The 23,059-nt window shown below is 40.7% G+C and overlaps 1 protein-coding gene across 1 annotated transcript in view; it reads right to left on the reverse strand.

Annotated features, from left to right (window-relative positions):
* Positions 1 to 19,884, reverse strand: part of LOC135519931 (SLAIN motif-containing protein 1-like) — a 41,749-nt gene extending 21,865 nt beyond the window's left edge. Inside the window, exons 1-2 of the mRNA XM_064945152.1 lie at positions 19,320 to 19,884; positions 4,437 to 4,573 (exon numbers count right to left, since the gene is read on the reverse strand). Coding sequence (XP_064801224.1) covers positions 4,437 to 4,573; positions 19,320 to 19,729 — 547 coding nt within the window. The 5' untranslated portion in view covers positions 19,730 to 19,884. The remainder of the gene's footprint in view (positions 1 to 4,436; positions 4,574 to 19,319) is intronic.
* Positions 19,885 to 23,059: the final 3,175 nt, after the last annotated feature.

Consider the following 23,059-nt stretch of genomic DNA (forward strand, 5'->3'; position numbering starts at 1 on the left):
AAATAAAACTGTGAAGGACCTCAGCGTTACTCTGGACCCTGATCTCTCTGTTGACGAACATATCAAGACTGTTTCAAGGACAGCTTTTTTCCATCTACGTAACATTACAGAAATCAGAAACTTTCTGTCCAAAGATGATGCAAAAAAATTAATCCATGCTTTTGTTACTTCTAGGTTAGACTACTGCAATGTTCTACTTTCCGGCTACCCGGATAAAGCACTAAATAAACTTCAGTTAGTGCGAAATACGGCTGCTAGAATCCTGACTAGAACCAACAAATTTGATAATATTACTCCAGTGCTAGCCTCCCTACACTGGTTTCCAAGCAAGGGCTGATTTCAACCTACAAAGCATTACATGGGCTTGCTCCTACCTATCTTTCTGATTTGGTCCTGCCATACATACCTACACGTACGCTACGGTCACAAGACGCAGGCCTCCTAATTGTCCCTACAATTTCTAAGCAAACAGCTGGAGCCAGGGCTTTCTCTAGGAGGGACAGCATGAAACTTGAGTGGGTTGAGTACCTGACGTGATCTTCCTGTCTGGGTTGGCGCCCCCGTTGGGTTGTGCCATGGCGGAGATCTTTGTGGGCTATACTCGGGCTTGTCTCAGGATGGTAAGTTGGTGGTTGAATATATGCCTCTAGTGGTGTGGGGGCTGTGCTTTGGCAAAGTGGGTGGGGTTATATCCTTCCTGTTTGGCTCATCTGATGGGGCCACAGTGTCTCCTGACCCCTCCTGTCTCAGCCTCCAGTATTTATGCTGCAGTAGTTTGTGTCGGGGGCTAGGGTCAGTTTGTTATGTCTGGAGTACTTCTCCTGTCTTATCCGGTGTCCTGTGTGAATTTAAGTATGCTCTCTCTAATTCTCTCTTTCTTTCTTTCTCTCGGAGGACCTGAGCCATAGGACCATGCTTCAGGACTACTTGGCATGATGACTCCTTGCTGTCCCCAGTCCACCTGGCCGTGCTGCTGCTCCAGTTTCAACTGTTCTGCCTGCGGCTATGGAACCCTGACCTGTTTACCGGACGTGCTACCTGCCCCAGACCTGCTGTTTTCAACTCTCTAGAGACAGCAGGAGCGGTAGAGATACTCTTAATGATGAAAAGCCAACTGACATTTACTCCTGAGGTGCTGACTTGCTGCACCCTCGACAACTACTGTGATTATTATTATTTGAACATCTTGGCCATGTTCTGTTATAATCTCCACCCGGCACAGCCAGAAGAGGACTGGCCACCCCTCATAGCCTGGTTCCACTCTAGGTTTCTTCCTAGGTTTTGACCTTTCTAGGGAGTGCTTCTACACCTGCATTGCTTGTTGTTTGAGGTTTTCGGCTGGGTTTCTGTACAGCACTTTGAGATATCAGCTGATGTAAGAAGGGCTATATAAATCAATTTGATTTAACCTCTTACATCTATGGTGGCGCTATTTCATTTTTGGATGAAAAACATTCCCGTTTTAAACAAGATATTTTGTCACAAAAAGATGCTCGACTATGCATATAATTGCTACTGTTCGAAAGAAAACACTCTGACGTGTCCAGAAATACAAATATCTTCTCTGTGCGTGCCCTTTAACGTGAGCTTCAGGCAAAACCAAGATGAGATGGCATCCAGGAAATGACAAGGATTTTTGAGGCTCTGTTTGTCATGATCTCCTTATATGGCTGTGAACGCAAGAGGAATGAGTCTGCCCTTTCTGTCGTTTCCCCAAGGTGTCTGCAGCATTGTGACGTATTTGTAGGCAGATCATTGGAAGATTGACCATAAGAGACCACATTTACCACGTGTCCGCCCGGTGTCCTGCGCCGAAATTGGTGCGCAAAAGTCACCTGCCAGTATTTTTCCATGGGACACAGAGAGGGAAGCAAGCTTCCACGAACTGCATGTCAATGAAGAGATATGTGAAAAAACACCTTGAGGATTGATTCCAAACAACGTTTGCCATGTTTCGGTCGATATTATGTAGTTAATCCGGAAAAAGTTTCACGTTGTAGGTGACTGCATTTTCGGTTCGTTTCGGTAGCCAGGCGCAATGTAGAAAACGGAACGATTTCTCCTACACACAGACGCTTTCAGGAAACACTGCGCATCTGGTATGTGGCTGGGAGTCTCCTCATTGAAAACATCAGAAGCTCTTCAAAGGTAAATGATTTTATTTATTTGGTTATCTGGCTTTTGTGAAAATGTTGCGTGCTACATGCTACACAAAATGCTATGCTAGCTTTGCATACTCTTACACAAATTAGTCCATTTCTATGGTTCAAAAGCATATTTTGAAAATCTGAGATGACAGTGTTGTTAAGAAAAGGCTAAGCTTGAGAGCAAACGCATTATTTTAATTTTATTTGCGATTTTCAGAAATCGTTAACGTTGCGTTATGCTAATGAGCCTGAGGCTTAGTCACGATCCCGGATCCGGGATGGGGAGTTTCAAGAAGTTAAATAAAGGTGTGTCACGTTCTGACCTTTATTTCCTTTGTTTTGTCGTTATTTAGTATGGTCAGGGCGTGAGTTGGGGTGGGCAGTCTATGTTTGTTATGCTATGATTTTGGGATTTCTATGTTACGGCCTAATTTGGTTCTCAATCAGAGGCAGGTGTCGTTAGTTGTCTACGATTGAGAATCATACTTAGGTAGCCTGGGTTTCACTGTTTGTTTGTGGGTGATTGTTTATGTTAGTTGCTTGTGTCAGCACAGTTCTTATGATAGCTTCACGGTCGTTATTTGTTTATTGTTTTTGTACAGTTTACTTCGTGTTTTTTGTCATCTATTAAATGATGCATTCCCACCACGCTGTGCTTTGGTCCGCTTCCTACGACGATCGTGACAAGGTGAAATAAATACATTTTAAAAACCAGTCACTACAAAGATACAGAAGTCCTTCCTAACTCAGTTGCCGGAGAGGAAGGAAGCCACTCATGAGGCCAATGGTGACTTTAAAACAGTTACAGTCTAATGGCTGTGATAGGAGAAAACTGAGGATGGGTCAACAACTCCACAACACTAACCTAATTGACAGAGTGAAAAGAAGGAAGTTGCACAGAATAAAAATATTCAAAGACATGCAACAAGGCACTAAAGTAATACTGCAAAAAATGTAGCAAAGCAATTAACTTGTTTTTAAACAAAGTGTTATGTTTGTGGCAAATCCAATAACACATTACATTACTGAGTACCACTCTCCATCAGCATAGTGGTGGCTGCATCATGTTATAGGTATGCTTGTAATAGTTAAGGACGGAGTTTTTCAGGATAGAAAAATTAATGGAACGAGCTAAGCACAGGCAAAATTCGTAGAGGAAAACATGGTTCAGTCTACTTTCTACCGGACACTGGAAGATGAATTCACCTTTTGTCACGACTTCCGCCAAAGTCGGCTCCTCTCCTTGTTCGTGCAGCATTCGGTGATCGACGTCACCGGCTTTCTAGCCATCGCCGCTCCATTTTTCATATATCCATTTGTCTTGTCTTCATACACACCTGGTTTTCAATCTCCCATTCAATCTACTTGTATTTAACACTCTTTTTCCATCATGTCTTGTGTGTAATTGTTTTCATGTCAAGTGATGTTCGTTAAGCGCTTTACTTTATTGTTACGTTTTTTTGAGCGCGTTTGTTTTGTTGTGCTCCCGGTTTGGAACTATAATAAAGTGCACTTTATTTAATCATACTCTGCTCTCCTGCACCTGACTTCGCCTTCATACACACCCTGGCACCTTTCAGCAGGACAATAACCTAAAAGGCCAAATCTACACTGGAGTTGCTAACCTAGAAGATAGTGAATGTTTGGCCGAGTTACAGTTTTGACTTAAATCTACTTGACAATCTATGACAACACCTGAAAATGGTTGTCAAGCAATAATCAACAACCAACTTGTCAGAGCTTGAATCATTTTTAAACGTTTTATTGGCAAATGTTGCACAATCCAGATGTGGAAAGCTCTTAGAGACGTACCCAGAAAGATTCACAGCCGTAATCGCTGCCAAAGGTGCTTCTGCAAAGTATTGACTCAGGGGTGTAAAAACATACTTAAATCAGATATTTCAGTATTTCATTTTCAATAAATTAACAAAAATTTCTAAAATCATGTTTTCACATTGTCATTATGGGGAATTGTGTGTAGATGGGTGAGAAATATAATAAATAAATATATATGTAATCTATTTTGAATTCAGGCTGTAACACAACAAAATGTGGATTAAATCAAGGGGTATTCATTATTTCTGAAGGCCCTGTAAGTCTCTGATATCCCTGTCCCTGCTGTATGTACATGTTTTAATAATAAATTAAATCTATCTATCCTCTCTTTCTTGAGGTAATCACAGATCAAACAGCCGTGAGACAGATGTGCATGTGTGCAGACAGGTAAAGAGGAGTGAGACAAGTGAATTGTGCAGTCAGACAGATAAAAGGCAGTCTCAGGTATGCTACCTTGCTCCAGTCTGTGGCACAGGGACCTCTTGGCCACCTCCACTTCAGGGCCTGGGTGGTCCAGCACCTGCCTGCTCCACTGGAGGGGACTAAGGAAACACTCGCCCCGTAGCCTGGCCTTAGGACACACATACAGCCTGGAACAGAGGACGATGAATGAATCATGTGTGTTAAAATAAATAGAGAAGACAGCCCAGGGCATAGTGTTAGAGGAGACGTCGATGCAATTAATACAACAACCACAACACTGTTCTGTAACTGGGAATGTGTTCAATGCAGAAAGTGTTTGTGTATTCATATCCACTTCAACCTGGTAAGAGAGATTTTCTGATATCTTTTCTGCATATAAATATAGGCATTTTAATACCTTGAAAGGTTGTGGGTGTTGATAAAACAAGTGGGATAAAGAGCACGCCTAAAAGTATTAAAGGTCCAATCTGTGACACTTACAGCCTTTATTGATCATTCAGACTACAGATATTTTATTTTGTCGAGGGGGGGTAGATCAGCTTTATTATTGCAGATAGATTGGGATTCCATCAATGTAATTGTCTGCACCATTTCCAATGACCCATATATTTTTTTGTAAATATATATTTAAAAAAAATTGTAAATACATACATACATACATACATACATACATACATACATACATACATACATACATACATACATACATACATACATACATACATACATACATACATACATACATACATACATACATACATAAGGTGAATTCACCAATTTGTAAGTCGCTCTGGATAAGAGCGTCTGCTAAATGACTTAAATGTTAAATGTTACACAGTACCAGTCAAAAGTTGACAAACCTACTCATTCAAGGGCTTTTCTTTATTATTATTTTCTACATAGAATGATAGTGTAGACATCAAAACTATGAAATAACACATGAGAAATAATTTACTAACCAAAAGTGTTAAACAAATCAAATATATTTTATATTTGAGATTCTTCAAAGTATCCACCCTTTGCCTTGATGACAGCTTTGCACACTCTTGGCATCCTCTCAACCAGCTTCACCTGGAATGCTTTTCCAACAGTCTTGAAGGAGTTCCCACATATGCTGAGCACTTGTTGGCTGCTTTTCCTTCAATCTGCGGTCCAACCCAAACCATCTTAATTGGGTTGAAGTCGGGTGATTGTGGAGGTCAGGTAATCTGATTACAGCACTCCATCACTCTCCTTCTTGTTCAAATAGCCCTTACACAGCCTGGAGGTGTGTTTTGTCATTGTCCTGTTGAAAAACAAATGAGTCTCACTAAGCGTAATCCAGATGGTTTGGCGTATTGCTGCAGAATGCTGTGGTAGCCATGCTCATTAAGTGTGCCTTGAATTCTAAATAAATCACTGACAGTGTCACCAGAAAAGTACCCCCACACTTCCTCCATGCTTTATGGTGGGAACCACACATGCAGAGATCATCCGTTCACCTACACTGAGTCTCACAAAGACACGGCGGTTGGAACCAAAAATCTCAAATTTGGACTCAGACTAAAGGACAGATTTCCACAGCTCTAATGTTCATTGCTCGTGTTTCTCGGCCCAAGAAAGTTTGTACTTCTTATTGGTGTCCTTAGTAGTGGTTTCTTTGCAGCAATTCGACCACGAAGGCCTGATTCACACAGTCTCCTCTGAACAGTGGATTTTGAGATGTGTCTGTTACTTGAACTCTGTGATGCATTTATTTGGTCTGCTATTTTTGAGTCTGGTAAGTAACACTAATGAACTTATCCTCGCGGTCCTCGTGAGAGCCAGGTTTCATCATAGTGCTTGATGGTTTTTGCGACTGCACTTGAAGAAACTTTCAAAGTTCTTGAATTTTTCCGGGTTGTCTGACCTTCGTGTCTTTAAATAATGATGGACTGTCGTTTCTCTCTGCTTATTTGAGCTGTTCTTGCCATAATATGGACTTGGTCTTTTACCAAATAGGGCTATCTTCTGTATATCACCCCTACCTGCTGCAGTGTGTGCAAACCTGGTCAAGAACTACAGGAAATGTATGATCTCTGTAATTGTAAACAAAGGTTTCTGTACCAAATATTAAGTTCTGCTTTTCTGATGTATCAAATACTTATGTCATGCAATAAAATGCAAATTAATTACTTAAAAATCATACAATGTGATTTTCTGGATTTTTGTTTTAGATTCCGTCTCTCACAGTTGAAGTGTACCTATGAGAAAAATGACAGACCTCTACATGCTTTGTAAGTAGGAAAACCTGCGAAATCGGAAGTGTGTCAAATACTTGTTCTCCCCACTGTATGGACAGTACCAAAACAAATTATCTAATGATTATTTCTCTTTGCAGCAAAATCTGAGCTGTGATGGTTGTATCCCCCATATAATTCCTTACTTTTTCGTCCTTCCACTTGCCTCTTCCATTTTTAGCGTTAATGCTGCAATTAGTTGGTTGTAATTTTGGGTAGAGCAGACATTTCCCAATATTTTTGTTAACTACATGTGTGACATAACTCCACCAGTCCTTTATATGATATCATGAGTTTTTTTTATTTTATTTTAACTTTATTTAACCAGGTAGGCTAGTTGAGAACAAGTACTCAATTGCAACTGCGACAAGGCCAAGATAAAGCATACCAATTCGACACATACAACAACACAGAGTTACACATTGAATAAACAAAACATAGTCAATACAGAGGAATAAAAGAAAACAAAATGTCTATGTACAGTGAGTGGAAATGAAGTAAGATAAGGGAGTTAAGGCAATAATAGGCCATGGCGGTGAAGTAATTACAATATAGCAATTGAAACACTGGAATGGTAGATGTGCAGAAGATGAATGTGCAAGTAGAGATACTGGGGTGCAAAGGAGCAAGATAAATAAATACATACTGTATGGGGATGAGGTAGGTAGATAGATGGGGTGTTTACAGATGGGTTATGTACAGGTGCAGTGATCTGTGACCTGCTCTGACAACTTGTGCTTAAAGCTAGTGAGGGAGATATGAGTCTCCAACTTCAGAGGTTTTTGCAGTTTGTTCCAGTCATTGACAGCAGAGAACTGGAAGGAAAGACGACCAAAGGAGGAATTGGCTTTGGGCGTGACCAGTGAGATATACCTTAATGACCAGATAGTTTACCTTAATATTTGTCGTATTATTTATTTTCTGGTGGATTAAACTGAAATTACAACCAACTTTCTATGGCTCGTTTTAAAAATAGCGATATTTTTTCATTTTCAAATAACCCGAAGGCTGTGAGAGGCTGTAATCTGAATAAAGGGGAAAAGGTCATTATTGAACATGGGGTGAGACATTCTTACTAATCTGCTCAAGAACCAGTTCAGATTTAAGTATACCTTTTGTATGACTGATGTCTAATGCTTTAATATTGAATAATTTCTGCCCTATGAATTCATTATATAAATAGGCAGTGTTTAATGTTGTCTGGCTTGCCGTTGCAAATTAAATATAATATTTTTTGTTCATATAATTAAATAAAAAACAGGTCGCTAGGTGTAGGCAAGTTCATAAGCAATCAGGTCAAATGGGATATTCCTTTTTGTTTTTCCTCTAACTTATTCTGTGCCTCTATGGTACTGTTTTTTTTACTATTGGTCCTTCTGTTTCCTTTGTTAATATGGACTCTTTTGACCTGAATTGCTTTTGTTTTAGAGATAAGTTTTTAATTGCAAGGCTTCTAAAGGCACATTTAAAAGTGTCCCAGTCTAAGCCACTGCAATTCAGTGCTAGAGGCGTCACTACAGACCCTGGTTTGATTCCAAGCTGTATCACAACCGGCCGTGATTGGGAGTCCCATAGGGCGGCACACAATTGGCCCAGCGTCGTCCGGGTTAGGACGTTGTAAATAAGAATTTGTTGTAAATTGACTTGCCATTTAATAAATGTTAAATAAAAATAAGGGGATCTGCAGTACCTATGTTATGTCGGAAAAAGTATGTTATAAATTAATTTTGTCCTAGTTAAAAACAAGTTATCATCCAAAAAGCTTTGATTACATGTCCAATATCCTCGCCCACATGGAAATTATGTAAGAGTAATGTATATGCCAATTATTTGATGGTCCGACCGCATTCCGTCCACTATCAACACTTAACATTTTTTGGTTGCCAGCAAGAATGACATGAGAAAGTAGTCAAGACGACCCGCTTGATTGAGGCTCTGCCATGCATATCTCACTAAGTCAGTGTCAAGACTTCCGCCGAAGTTGGCTCCCCTGCCTGTTCGGGCGGTGCTCGGCGGTCGTGGTCACCGTCCTACTAGCCGCTACCGATCTCTTTTTCGTTTGTCTGTTGGTTTTGTCTTATTAGTTTCACCTGTGTGTATTTTGGTTTAATTAGCTTGTAGTAGTAGTAGTAGTTTGTAGTAGTTTGACCCGCCCTTGTTTTGTGCGGGATTGTCTTTTGTTACGTGTGTACATATTAGGTCGTGGTGTATTTTATTTTCTATACTGGACACCCTGTGATTTTGGGTTGTCTGGTATAGTGTCCTGCGCCCTGTATTGTGTTTGGCTTATCAGTTTGGTGTGCAATAGTAAAGCACTTTACTCCGTTACTCTCTCTCCGCGTCTGATTCCTGCACACACACCGAGTCCCGCATGACAGTCAGGGTATTTAAACCTTTATATATCCACTAGTTTCAATATATCCATGATATTTGTGATTTCCTTTAGGGTTACAGCTTGTAGTGATATTACATTTACAGTCTATTGAGGTATTTAAAACGGTATTATAATCTCCCACCATAATAATAGAGTCTTGTATTGCTTGTAGGTTTGATAAATTATTAGATATATTTTCAAAGAAGCGTTGATCATCAGTATTTGGACTGTATAGACTAATGAGCCAAATCTGTTTATGGCTCATTAACATATTTAAAATAATCCCTCTACCTTGCGGATCTGTTTGGACAATTTGAACATTCGGATCAAAATTATTGTTAATTAATATCATCTCCCATTTTGAGTTTCTTTGATATAGGCTATTGAACATCACTTTTACATGCCTCATGACCTTAGTTAAACGAGAGAGGACATTTTCCAATTTAATGCAGTAATATATTTGTCCTGGCATTTGTGTGATACAAATGCTCTTAATAGCTCCTCAATGCTAAAACCTACACTTTGAGTTGTGAATCATATATTGAGCTGTGTAGTATATTCTAATATTTGATTGACTTTGGGCAGCCAGACACAAACTACTGGAAAGATGAACGAGCATGTTACTGTAACAGTCGGTCAGCTCAACGAAGTGGCCATTGAGTGAAATTTATAGGCTAATCATTGGATTGCTAAAAAGCTCTGCTGATGACACATACTTTACTATAGGATGCTACGAAATAAGTACTGGGATGGTAAGTAATCGTAGTAGTCGGTTAGTAGAGGGTAGCAGGTAGCTTAGCTGTTAGAGAGGTGGGCGAGCAACTAGAGGATTGTCAGTTTGAATCCTAATTCGTATGGGAAAATCTGGTGTAGTGAGCTGGCAACAGAGGTTTGCTGACATCATACTAGATGCCGTTGTGCCTTTGAGAAATGCACTTAACCCTCTACAACTGTTCCAGGGGTGCTGTGCCTGACCCTAAGTGAGATTTGGTTGCAAGCAAGCAACACATTTTAGTGGCACCCCTCTTGAATGCGTAGAGAAACATTTGCAGCTTTAAAGCAAATTTCTTGCAGTTATACACATTTTTCAAAGGGACGAAGAGAAATTGTTTCCATTTTAAAGCTAATTTCCTGCAATTCCCCATATGTTGCTTCTGCCAAGAAACGGCACTGACCCTGGCGTGTGTGCTTATTTGTCAGTATGAGTATTTCAATCTAACCTCTCCTTCCTCATATGCTCTTTTCCCCACCCAAGTGGAAAAGAAGGATCAGCAGCTCTTCCATTCTCTGTAAGTTAATGGGCAATAAAGTACATCTTAGCTTATTTTAGTAAGCTGACCTAAAGTTTTTCAGGGAAAACATTTCAGGGCAATACTGTATCCTAGAAAACCAGAAACATCCCCTTTCTACCAATTCTGTGCAGAGTAATAAGCTACTGTGGCACACTCATACCGATTTCACACTGCCGAGCCAAGCTATACGGTGCTGGCCTGATTATGAACCATAGTTGCTGGAACCATTGGACAATGTGGAATCAAAATATCCAATACAGCACAGTATGGTTCAGGTTGGCCCTACAGCATTAATCTGGCACTAGAAGTAATCTGGGTGGTACACTTTCCGTAAAAGACCATACATCTTGGTCAATGTCTATTTCCAATGTAGGGCAGAGTGGGAGAGAAGAAAAATACAGTTATTGCAAGTTCTTAGACATAACTAGACAGAACTGGGTCACGATTATAAAAGATTAGAACTGGTGGGATCTGTTCAATGGACTGAAGAATATCAATTAAGCCGATGCGAGTGTGGGATAACAATAAACGCTGCATTGAGCTGCGTGAAAGTGTGCTACATTTTACACCTCAGCAGATGAAAATGGGTTAACCAGTCAGCATGTCAGTGGCTGTGACCCAAATGGCACTCTATACAATGGGAATAGGGTGCCATTTGAGAGACACCGCACACAGCACGTGTATGAGTGTATATGAGCAGCTTCAGTCAGCAGATAGCTCCAGGCTGAACTATAGCGAGGCAGGCTAAAAGGATACACAAGCCTGGGTAGCCAACGACACAGTCGTTACATGTGTTACAGTGTTACATGTTTGATAAAATAGATTATTTTTTATTAAATTGAATCTACTGGGAGTTATCTTAACCCTCAAAAGAGTGTTACGCTCCCTGGAGTGATAACTGGAGTTCATTGGAACAGAGTACTTTTAACTCCACTAAAAGTAACCAGAGACAGGCAGTAAATCACAAACCACCCCCTCATCCCTACCAACTGGCTCAGAGGCCCCTCCGTTGAAACTCCGGGCTCCGGGGGTGACTTCCAGACAGTGGGGGGGGGGGGGGGGGGGTTCAATAAACCCATCAACTTCGGGACACACTTGTGACTTGAATGATGCAATTCATGTTCCACTTTAAATAATAAAATGAAATTAAAATGAACAAATCCCCAATGTCGTTTTACAAGTAACAGTTAAACATTTAATTTTGGAGGTATCAAGACATAAAACAATACGCACATGGCACATAATTACAGTGCCTTGCAAAAGTATTCATCCCCCTTGGTGGTTTTCCAATTGTTTTGCATTGCAACCTGTAACTTACATGGATTTTTATTTGGATGTCATGTAAATGGACATACACAAAATATTCCAAATTGGTGAAGTGAAATTTAAAAAATTACTTGTTTAAAAAAAATCTGAAAAATTTAAAATAGAAAAGTGGTGCGTTCCTAGGCCGTCATTGAAAATAAGAATTTGTTTTTAACTGACTTGCCTAGTTAAATAAAGGTAAAAAAAAAAAAAGCCCCTAAATAACATCTGGTGCAACCAATTACCTTCAGAAGTCACATAATTAGCTAAAGTCCACCTGTGTGCAATCTAATTGTCACATGATCTCAGTATATATACACATGTTCTGAAAGGTCACAGATTCCGCAACACCACTAAACAAGGGCACCACCAAGCACGCGGCACCATGAAGACCAAGGAGCTCTCCAAACAGGTCAGGGACAAAGTTGTGGAGAAGTACAGATCAGGGTTGGGTTATAAAAAAATATCAGAAACTTTGAACATCCCACAGAGCACCACTAAATCCTTTATTAGGAAATGAAAAGAATATGGCACCACAACAAACCTGCCCTTCAAAACTCACAGACCAGGCAAGGAGGGCATTAATCAGAGGCAACAAAAATATCAAAGATTACCCTGAAGGAACTGCAAAGCTCCACAGCGGAGATTGGATTATCTGTCCATAGGACCACTTTAAGCTGTACACTCCACAGAGCTGGGTTTTACGGAAGAGTGGCCAGAAAAAAAGCCATTGCTTAAAGAAAAAAATAATCAAACACATTTGGTGTTGGCCAAAAGGCATGTGGGAGACTCCCCAAACATTTGGAAGGAGGTACTCTGGTCAGATGAGACTAAAATGTAGCTTTTTGGTCATCAAGGAAAAAGCTATGTCTGGCGCAAACCCAACACCTCGCATCACCCCGAGAACATCATCCCCAGGCAGCATCATGCTGTGGGGATGATTTTCATTGGCAGGGACTAGGAAAATGGTCAGAATTGAAGGAATGACGGATGGTGCTAAATAAGGGGAAATTCTTGAGGGAAACCTGTTTCAGTCTTCCAGAGATTTGGTACTCTGGTCAGATGAGACTAAAATGTAGCTTTTTGGTCATCAAGGAAAAAGCTATGTCTGGCGCAAACCCAACACCTCGCATCACCCCGAGAACATCATCCCCAGGCAGCATCATGCTGTGGGGATGATTTTCATTGGCAGGGACTAGGAAAATGGTCAGAATTGAAGGAATGACGGATGATGCTAAATAAGGGGAAATTCTTGAGGGAAACCTGTTTCAGTCTTCCAGAGATTTGAGACTGGGATAGAGGTTCACCTTCCAGCAGGACAATGACCCTAAGCATACTGCTAAAGCAACACTCGAGTGGTTTAAGGGGAAACATTTAAATGTCTTGGAATGGCCTAGTCAAAGCCCAGACCTCAATCCAATTGAGAATCTGTGATATGACTTAAAGATTGCTGTACACCAGCAGAACCCATCCAACTTGAAAGAGCTGGAGCAGTTTTGCCTTGAAGAATGGCAAAAATCCCAGGGGCTAGATGTGCCAAGTTTATAGAGACATACCACAAGAGACTTGCAGCTGTAATTGCTGAAAAGGGTGGCTCTACAAAATATTGACTTTGAGGGGGTGGCTGGTTATGCACGATCAATTGTTCTGTTTTTTTGTCTTATTTCTTGTTTGTTTCACAATAAAACATATTTTGCATCTTCAAATTGGAAGGTTCATCCAGGTTGTAAGGCAAAAAAATAGGAAAAATGCCAAGGCGGTGAATAATTTGCAAGCCACTGTAGTGTCATTTGAACTCCATCAACACCATGGTCAGAGTAGTTTTAACACAAAATGGGGGTGGGACCATATAAACCCCAAAATAGGGTTAACTTTGACTCCCTAGGAGTTGAATTAACATGTTGTGATTTTACTGTGTACTATATGGGTTGTAGAATACAGCAGAAGGCATGGTCTTACATTCATCACACTGCTTCAACTGTGAAGAGAATAATAATAGGCCTACATTCTGATTATACAGCACTTGTCAGGATGCTCAAAGATTTTTACATGTAAAAGGTATGTACTGGAATCAAAGCAAGGGTGATTGACAACATTGGCCGAGTGTAGAAGTTTACATAGGCTAATATTGTTGACTTCTTGGCAAATGTTTGAATATAGCCTTTGAACAGATGCAAGAGCTTGAAAAACATTTTTTTTACCTTTATTTAACTAGGCAAGTCAGTTAACAAATGATTATTTACAAAGATGGCCTTCCCTGGCCAAACCCTAAGCTGCCCTATGGGACTCCCAATCACGGCCAGTTGTGATACATCCTGGAATCAAACCAGGGTCTGTAGTGATGCCTCTAGCACTGAGATGCAGTGCCTTAGACCGCTGTGCCACATTGGAGCCCTGATTTGATCACTCCTAAATTGCTGAGGATTTTCCTGCACAGCAGGAAATGCAAACGTAGTGTATTTGAGTTTAAAAAAGCTTCCAATTTGAACGAAAAATGTATCAACCCATACAAAATTGTCAATTTATTATAATCAACATAATAATTCACGTCCTGCTGCTGTAACAAACTGGCTCAAATTAAGATCCTACATCTGTAGCATATCATCTTTTCTTAAACTTAGCAGGGAATCATGCTGACACCATGGTCTATTTCACAGGTAAGCCCTACTTGTAGCCAGTGCAGGAAAATTAATGACGTATTTCAATTGGATAAATCAGATTCACATTTATGCTACCACTTCGAACAAAATTATTTCATTGGAGGTTAGCTGCCAATTTGCAACATTGTTTGAAAATGGCAACCTTTTCAACTTTAGGAGGTGTTGACATTGGCATCGCTTTATTTGAATATAAATATAAATGACCGTTTTCCAAGCAGAAAGAGATTATGCTGGCAGCACCATTGCCGATTTTACTTTTCAAAATAAGAGTCCACCTACAAAGAAATGCAAAACTGGGAATATAAAATATTTAGCACTCTAGTGCAGTACAACTGTTTTCCACAGCATTAATACCACCTTTGAAAAAATAAATGGGTAATTAGACGTATTTTATTTTAAATATTGTATTATTCATACCGTCATTACATTTGAAAGTTTACACAAATCAAATCAAAGTTTATTGATCACGTATCCAGCAGCACTTTGTTCTCCACCCCCTCCATAGCCCCTAATATATTACACTGTAATATACCGTAATTGCTGGACTATTAAGCTCACCTGAATATAAACCGCACCCACTGAATTATTAAAAAATATGTATTTTGTACATAAATAAGCTGCACATGTCTATAAGCCGCAGGTGCCTACCGGTACATTGAAACAAATGAACTTGGTCACTATCTTCCTCCTCCTGTGCACTGAAACCACTGAAGTCATCTCCTTCGGTGTCGGAGTTGAATAGCCTCAGAATTGCTTCATCCGATGTTGGATCGTTTTCATTGTCGCTCTCGTCACTTTCATCCGGAGGCAAATACCCCGCTGAGCTCTTGCTGCCCCTTCAACACGCAGCAGTCCAGCCTTTCGAAACCCGTTGATGATAGTGGATTTTTTGACAATGCTCCACGCTGTCAGGACCCACTGGCAGACTTGACCATAAGATGCTATTCGCCTGCGGCCCTTTTTAGTGAAGGATTTCTCCCCTCTTGTCATCCAAGCCTCCCACTGAACAAGGAGCGCCACCTTAAATGCACGATTTACACTGATGTCGAGTGGCTGCAAATACTTTGGGCCATCTGCTTTTCTTCCCTCTGAAAGCTTTTGTTGTCTTTTTGCACTGAGTCAGTTCCTCACACTGCTGTTTCCAACGTCTTATCATCGACTCATTAAGGCCAAGCTCCCATGCAGCAGCTCTATTTCCTTTTCCAACAGCCAGATTGATCGCCTTCAACTTGAAAGCTGCATCATATGCATTTCTCCGTGTCTTTGCCATGATGAGGGTGACAAAATTACTACAGTAATCAGAATGATGGGAAGTTTGAGCGCGCTCGATTTACGTCACATTATGTGACGGTGCTCAGTTTTTTGTCGGCATGAATCTTGTGAAAGCGGGAAAAATCTATAAATTAGCCGCGTCATTGTATAAACCGCGAGGTTCAAAGTGTGGGAATAAAGTAGCGGCTTATAGTCCGGAAATTACGGTACTTAACATGGGATACAGAATTGCCCATAGAGAGAGAAGTTTTCTACCGGTCTCAGTTATGGAGGGGTGAACAAAGTGTTGCTGGTTATGTACAACACAGTCCCCCTCCAAAACTACACATAAACTCAGCAAAAAAAGAAACATGCTTTTTTCAGGACCCTGTCTTTCAAAGATAATTCACAAAAATCCAAATAACTTCACCGATCTTCATTGTAAAGGGTTTAAACACTGTTTCCCATGCTTGTCCAATGAACCATAAACAATTAATGAACATGCACCTGTGGAACAGTCGTTAAGACACTAACAGCTTACAGACGGTAGGCAATTAAGGTCACAGTTATGAAAACTTAGGACGCTACCAAGAGGACTTTCTACTGACTCTGAAAAACGGCAAAAGAAAGATGCCCAGGGTCCCTGCTCATCTGCGTGAACGTACCTTAGGCATGCTGCAATGAGGCATGAGGACTGCAGATGTGGCCAGGGCAATAAATTGCAATGTCCATACTGTGAGATGCCTAAGACAGTGCTACAGGGAGAGAGGACGGACAGCTGAACGTCCTCGCAGTGGCGGACCATGTGTAACAACACCTGCACAGGATCGGTACATCCAAACATCACACCTGCGGGACAGGTACAGGATGCCAACAACAATTGCCCAAGTTACACCAGGAACACACAATCCCTCCATCAGTGCTCAGACTGTCCACAATAGGCTGAGAGAGGCTGGACGAAAGGCTTGGTGGCCTGTTGTAAGGCAGGCCACCAGACATGTCACCAGACATCACAGGCAACAACGTCGCCTATGGGCACGAACCCACCGTCGCTGGACCAGACAGGACTGGCAAAAAGTGCTCTTCACTGACGAGTCGCGGTTTTGTCTCACCAGGGGTGGTCGGATTCGGTTTGTCGACGAAGGAATGACCGTTACACTGAGGCCTGTACTCTGGAGGGGATCAATTTGGAGGTGGAGGGTCCGTCATGGTCTGGGGGCGGTGTGTCACAGCATCATTGGACTGAGCTTGCTGTCATTGCAAACAATCTCAACGCTGTGAGTTACAGTAACTGCATTACTGTTTGCAGACGACACTACAGTGGTAGGCTTGATTACCAACAACGACGAGACGGCCTACAGGGAGGAGGTGAGGGCCCTCGGAGTGTGGTGTCAGGAAAATAACCTCATACTCAACGTCAACAAAACAAAGGAGATGATCGTGGACTTCAGGAAACAGCAGAGGGAGCACCCCCCTATCCACATCGACGGGACAGTAGTGGAGAAGGTGGAAAGTTTTAAGTTCTTCGGCGTACACATCACTGACAAACTGAAATGGTCAGCGTGGTGAAGAAGGCTTCAACATCAGGAGGCTGAAGAAATTTGGCTTTGTCAGCAAAAATACTCACAAACTTTTACAGATGCACAATCGAGAGCATCCTGTCAGGCTGTATCTGCCTGGTACGGCAACTGCTCCGCCCACAACCACAAGGCTCTCCAGAGGGTAGTGAGGTCTGCACAACGCATCACCGGGGGCAAACAACCTGTCCTCCAGGACACCTACACCACCCGATGTCACAGGAAGGCCAAAAAGATCAAGGACAATAACCACTTGAGCCACTGCCTGTTCACCCCGCTATCATCCAGAAGGTGAGGTCAGTACAGGTGCGTCAAAGCTGGGACCGAGCGTCTGAAAAACAGCTACTATCTCAAGCCATTAGACTGTTAAACAGCCATCACTAACATTGAGTGGCTGCTGCCAACATACTGACTCAAATCTCTAGCCACTTTAATAATGAAAAATGGGATGTAATAAATGTATCACTAGTCACTTAAAACAATGCCACTTTATATAATGTTTACATACCCTACATTACTCATCTCATATATATATACAGTACTCTATACCATCTACTGCATCTTGCCTATGCTGTTCAGCCATCACTCATCCATATATTTATATGTACATATTCTTATTAATTCCTTTACACTTGTGTGTAAAAGGTAGTTGTTGTGAAATTGTTAGATTACTTGTTAGATATTACTGTATGGTCGGAACTAGAAGCACAAGCATTTCGCAACACTCGCATTAACATCTGCTAACCATGTGTATGTGACCAATAAGTTTTGATTTGATTTGGAAGACATCCTCCTCCCTCATGTGGTACCCTTCCTGCAGGCTCATCTTGACATGACCCTCCAGCATGATAATACCACCAGCAATACTGCTCGTTCTGTGAGTGATTTCCTGCAAGACAGGAATGTCAGTGTTCTACCATGACCAGCAAAGAGCCCGGATCTCAAATCCCATTGAGCATATCTGGGACCTGTTTGATCGGAGGGTGAGGGCTCGGGCCATTTCCCCCAGAAATGTCTGGGAATTTGCAGGTGCCTTGGTGGAAGAGTGGGGTAACATCTCACAGCAAGAACTTGCAAATCTGGTGCAGTCCATGAGGAGGAGATGCACTGTAGTACTTAATGCAGCTGGTGGCCACACCAGATACTGACTGTTACTTTTGATTTTGACCCCCCCCCCCTTTGTTCAGGGACACATTATTCCATTTATTTTAGTCACATGTCTGTGGAATTTGTTCAGTATATGTCTCAGTTGTTGAATCTTGTTATGTTCATACAAATATTTACACGTTAAGTTTTCTGAAAATAAACGCAGTTGACAGTGAGAGGGCGTTTCTGTTTTTCGCTGAGTTTATTTGGTTAGTATAGACTGAGTTTTTTTCCACCCCACTTTAGCTAAGACATGTAAAAAAGTTCTCTACAAGCCAAAATAAAATACAATTTTATTGGACACATGCACATATTTAGCATATGTTATTGCGGGTGTAGCGAAATGCTTGTATCCCATGCAATGTCTACTACATTAAATTGCATTGGGGGCTATGGAGGGGCAGAGTGAAAAGCCAGCAGCAGTCTGTGTGACTAAGTCCCCCTCAAAAATGAACCATGTTTGGTTTGTATAGACCCTACTGAGTATTTCACATCACACTAGCTGAGACAGGTTGAAAAGTTCTCTCTACAAGCCAATATATATCCCAAGTACTGTCTCTATTGCAATGTATTTTATTGAGGGCTATGGATGGGGTGGAGAACGGAGCACTGCTGGATATGTATGACACAGTACCCCTCCAAAACTACACACATTTGGTTATTAGAGACCCTACTGAGTATTTTCCACCCCACTTTAGCTGAGACAGGTAGAAAAGTTATCTCTACAGCCCAATATTCTCAACATACCAGTGTTACCATAGTAGTGTTTATTATTATTGGTCTTAATAAATATATACATATTCTACAATATCTACTGATTGCCTTTACTTGCACAATACAATTGGCCACTGATTAAAAATATATATCTTCTGAATGAGTTATCCACATTGCAATGTTTTGAAATGCAGGCTTTTATTTAAACGGTTTCCTCATTACCATACTAACATGACGTCATAATTTGTGCTGCTGGCAGAATAAAATATCAAATAAACATATTAATGGCACAGACATGGTAGGAACGGGGTCAATAAAATAGAACAGCATCAATACCAGCTATGATCAGACTCTCCAACCGGGAGTACGGTATCCAGGTCTAGAATATCGACCTCGTCCAGAACAGTGGCATCCTCCACATCAGTATCAAATACCGAGTTTTGTTTGAAATTGGAGAACGGTTCCTCGGACGGAGTGTATGGTCCAAGGGCACAAGGATGCGATAGTGCTGGATTTGAATAATTTGCCGAGAAAACCAGACTAGAAGCAGAACACGCTGTACTCCCGTGCAGACAGGCCGATGAGGTTGGAAATATATGTGGGCCATTGTTGCAATTGTTTACTGAATTTGCTCTTGTCCTGAGCTGTTCGTTTTGTTTCTCCAATTTTCGGACCAGCTCCTGAAGCTTTATCACTTCGAGCTCCGCGTTTTGAAATGTATTGTTGCCATTAACGTCCGCCATCATTTAGGGGTTCAACACTTCCGCTTCCATTGGTTAAAACACGCATTTAGAAAGAGAAAATCAAACACGCACTACGGTCGGTAACCGTAATGATCGGTCGGGTCGTTCTTTGTAAGTCGACCATTGAGACGTGCTTCGTAGTGATGCTGTGTGCAGATTCAGCCCAATGATCTATTTATGCCGCGTTCAAGATGACTGGGAACTCAGAAAACTCTGACCTCCGACTTCAGTGTGTTCAAGATAACTGGGAACTCGGGAAAAACACGAGCTCTGATTGGGAAAAATCGTTTTGAATGGTCATCCGAACTTGGGCATCATCACCCCCCGATTCAAATAACCAACTCATCATCAAGTTTTGATTATTTGAATCAGCTGTGCTAGGGCACTACACAGCTTTTCCGAACTGAAGATCACTGACGTCACGATTTGACCTCGTTTTTCCGAGTTCCCAGTTGTCTTGAAAGCACCAAGAATCCCTGGATTGCTGATTTCAAAGGGACAATAAGAGTCTTTGAAGGCACCGGCCGCCATATTGGTACTCCTCAGACGGAACAGTTCTCCATAGGAATGAACGTAAACCTATAGTATTTTAATAATATATTTCAAAGACAACATTTATTTTATTTAACTATTTATTTGTTGTAGTGCGGACAATAACATTAGTACTCTCTATAATATATACTTCAGGCCTCCCGGGTGGCGCAGTGGTTAAGAAGCAGTGCGGCTTGGTTGGGTTGTGTATCGGAGGACGCTTGACTTTCACCCTTCGCCTCTCCCGAGCCCGTACGGGAGTTGTAGCGATGAGACAAGATAGTAGCTACTAAAACAACTGGATACCACGAAATTGGGCAGAAAAAGGGCTAAAATAAAATATAATAATATATACATATATATACTTTAAAGCTGGAATAAGTAATGGTTAAACTGCCACATCGGTTTGTGATATTGCAATATCAAATGAATTAATTTTAACAATGGTAGTGTTTTTTCCCTCTGAAATCATTGCACATCATTGCACGTGGGCTAGAACAACTACCCCACCAAAAATATTATTGAAAAAAGTATACTTGCTCAGACTTTAAATGGGCAAATAAAACTCATAGAATAAAAGGGAAGGTTCTATATCTTCTAATCTTCCAGACTTGGAATTGTATCAACTCGCCACCCAGGGCTTTTACTTGCGACATATAGTTATTTAAATGCACTAAAGCATTCCATTACACCTGCAATAACATCTGTGTATGCGAACAATCAAATTTGATTCGATTTTTGATTTGATATGGAGGAACAATGGGTACATACTGAAGATGTACATGCTCATCCCCAGAATCTGTGTCTATTTTCAAAAGGGTCAAGCTAAGAACATTAACAACTTAATAGTGAAGAACTCTATAACAATAATGGATACTTTTTAAAAACATTTTCTACAGAACCATTATCACTCCCTAAAACACAACCCTATGGAGCAATGCTTGTATAGTTTTTCGGAATTCAAAGATAAATTGGTCCACACAGAAAACTAAAGGCATGGTAACCGTAAATTACTTGGAAATAGCAAATACATTTATTTCCATGACAGAATTCAAAAGCAATTTTGGACTGACTAATGTAGATATTTTCAAATACATGCAACTCAAAAAGTTTAATATCAAGAAATTCTCATTTTAAGTATTTTGGACATCAGAGCAATTTTAAGGGAATCCTATTTGAGTCAGTAAAGGATAGGTAAGATATGCAAAACCTTGCAGAGAGCCTATCCAACTGACAATCTCTTAGAAAAAAATATAAACTATTGGAAGCAAGATTTAAAAAATGGATATTGTCACAAGAAGTATGGAGTTTTGGAACATAACTAACACAATTACAGTTAATTAAAATGTACTCTTAATCCAATATAAACTAATGTGTGCAATTTATCACACAAGAGACAACATTCACAAAATGTATACCACAATGACAGTCATGACTTAAGTGTAGAATTAACAATGACTCAATAATCCATGCCTTCTGGGAATGCTATGAAGTCCAAAAGTGATGGGCAGAGTTGGCTGTCAGAAGAATTACAATGTAAATGTACTTTTAATCCGTTTGTCTGCATATTTCAAGACATGGCACATGAGGTTGGAGTGAGATACCCAATGAGTTGGATGATACTTTAAAAAACGTATGCTTAATATCAACCAATCATCTAACATTAACACAATGGAAACAAAATGGTGCAGTTTGAGGCGGGCGCTGGAGATCGGGGTGTGAGTAGGTGGGTCTGGGCAGGGGTGAAGTTGTCGTTTGTATGTGTAGGTTTTATATTGTAAAAAAAATGTGACATGCGACGACTAATGAGGCATTTTGTCCCAGTGCGGTGATACTGATGATTTGTTGGCACAGATGGTTTGTTTACACAGCAGGTTAGATTAATTAACGTGGCAAGTTTTTTTTTTTACTAATGCAGCAGGTCAGGTGAATTAACTTATCAGGTTGGGAGAATGAGATTAAGGTTAGGAAAAGAGTTAGGTTTATCAACAATGCTACAGTTGTCAAACCAATGTTGTCCCCGACACGACCACTAGATGTCGCTGTAGGCCTACTCTATTTACAGAAGAAACTTAATAAACAACAGAGAAACGTAAACAAACCATCTGTGGCGACAAATCATCCATATCATAACACTGGTGGGCAGATTGTTTTTGGCACTGATCATTTGGACAAATCAAGATTTTTCAGGTGTTCTCCTTTTTTTGGAATGGGGGGGTATCTGTCCCATGCTTTGGCGTGCGTTTAGTTTGCTTCAAATTTAATTACGTTACGTGTCACTTTGTACTGAATTACAGTTTCCCTAAAACGGTGCGCACCATTCTTCAAAAAGGCTTTGAGGTACGTTTTCTCATTTTGTGGGTGTGGCGAGGTATGATCTGATCAATATGGGTGTGTGACACAGAAGGCTGGTGGCATCTTAATTTGGGAGGACGGGCTCAAAGTAATGGCTGGAATGGGGAATAAATGGAACGGTATCAAACACATTGTTTCCATGTGGTTAATGTCAATACTTTTGATTCACATTTAATTGATTTGGCACACACAATGCATAGCCTACAAATACTTGAAAGAAAACACCAAACTGTTTTGTGTAACTTCTGTCCAAATTTTAATAAAGATTTATTTATATTTTTGTATTGCACACACAAATCAGCCCCCCGGCCCTAATTCTTACACCTTATGGGTATCTTACAGTAGGTCTACTTTGGTAGCCTGAATGCCTGTGAGAAATATGTTAATTATGTAAACAGGTTTTCAACCTCAATACATTTCCGTATCTACAGTGCCTTGCGAAAGTAT

Source organism: Oncorhynchus masou, chromosome 29, assembly GCF_036934945.1.
Source record: "Oncorhynchus masou masou isolate Uvic2021 chromosome 29, UVic_Omas_1.1, whole genome shotgun sequence".
Classification (NCBI taxonomy): Eukaryota; Metazoa; Chordata; class Actinopteri; order Salmoniformes; family Salmonidae; genus Oncorhynchus; species Oncorhynchus masou.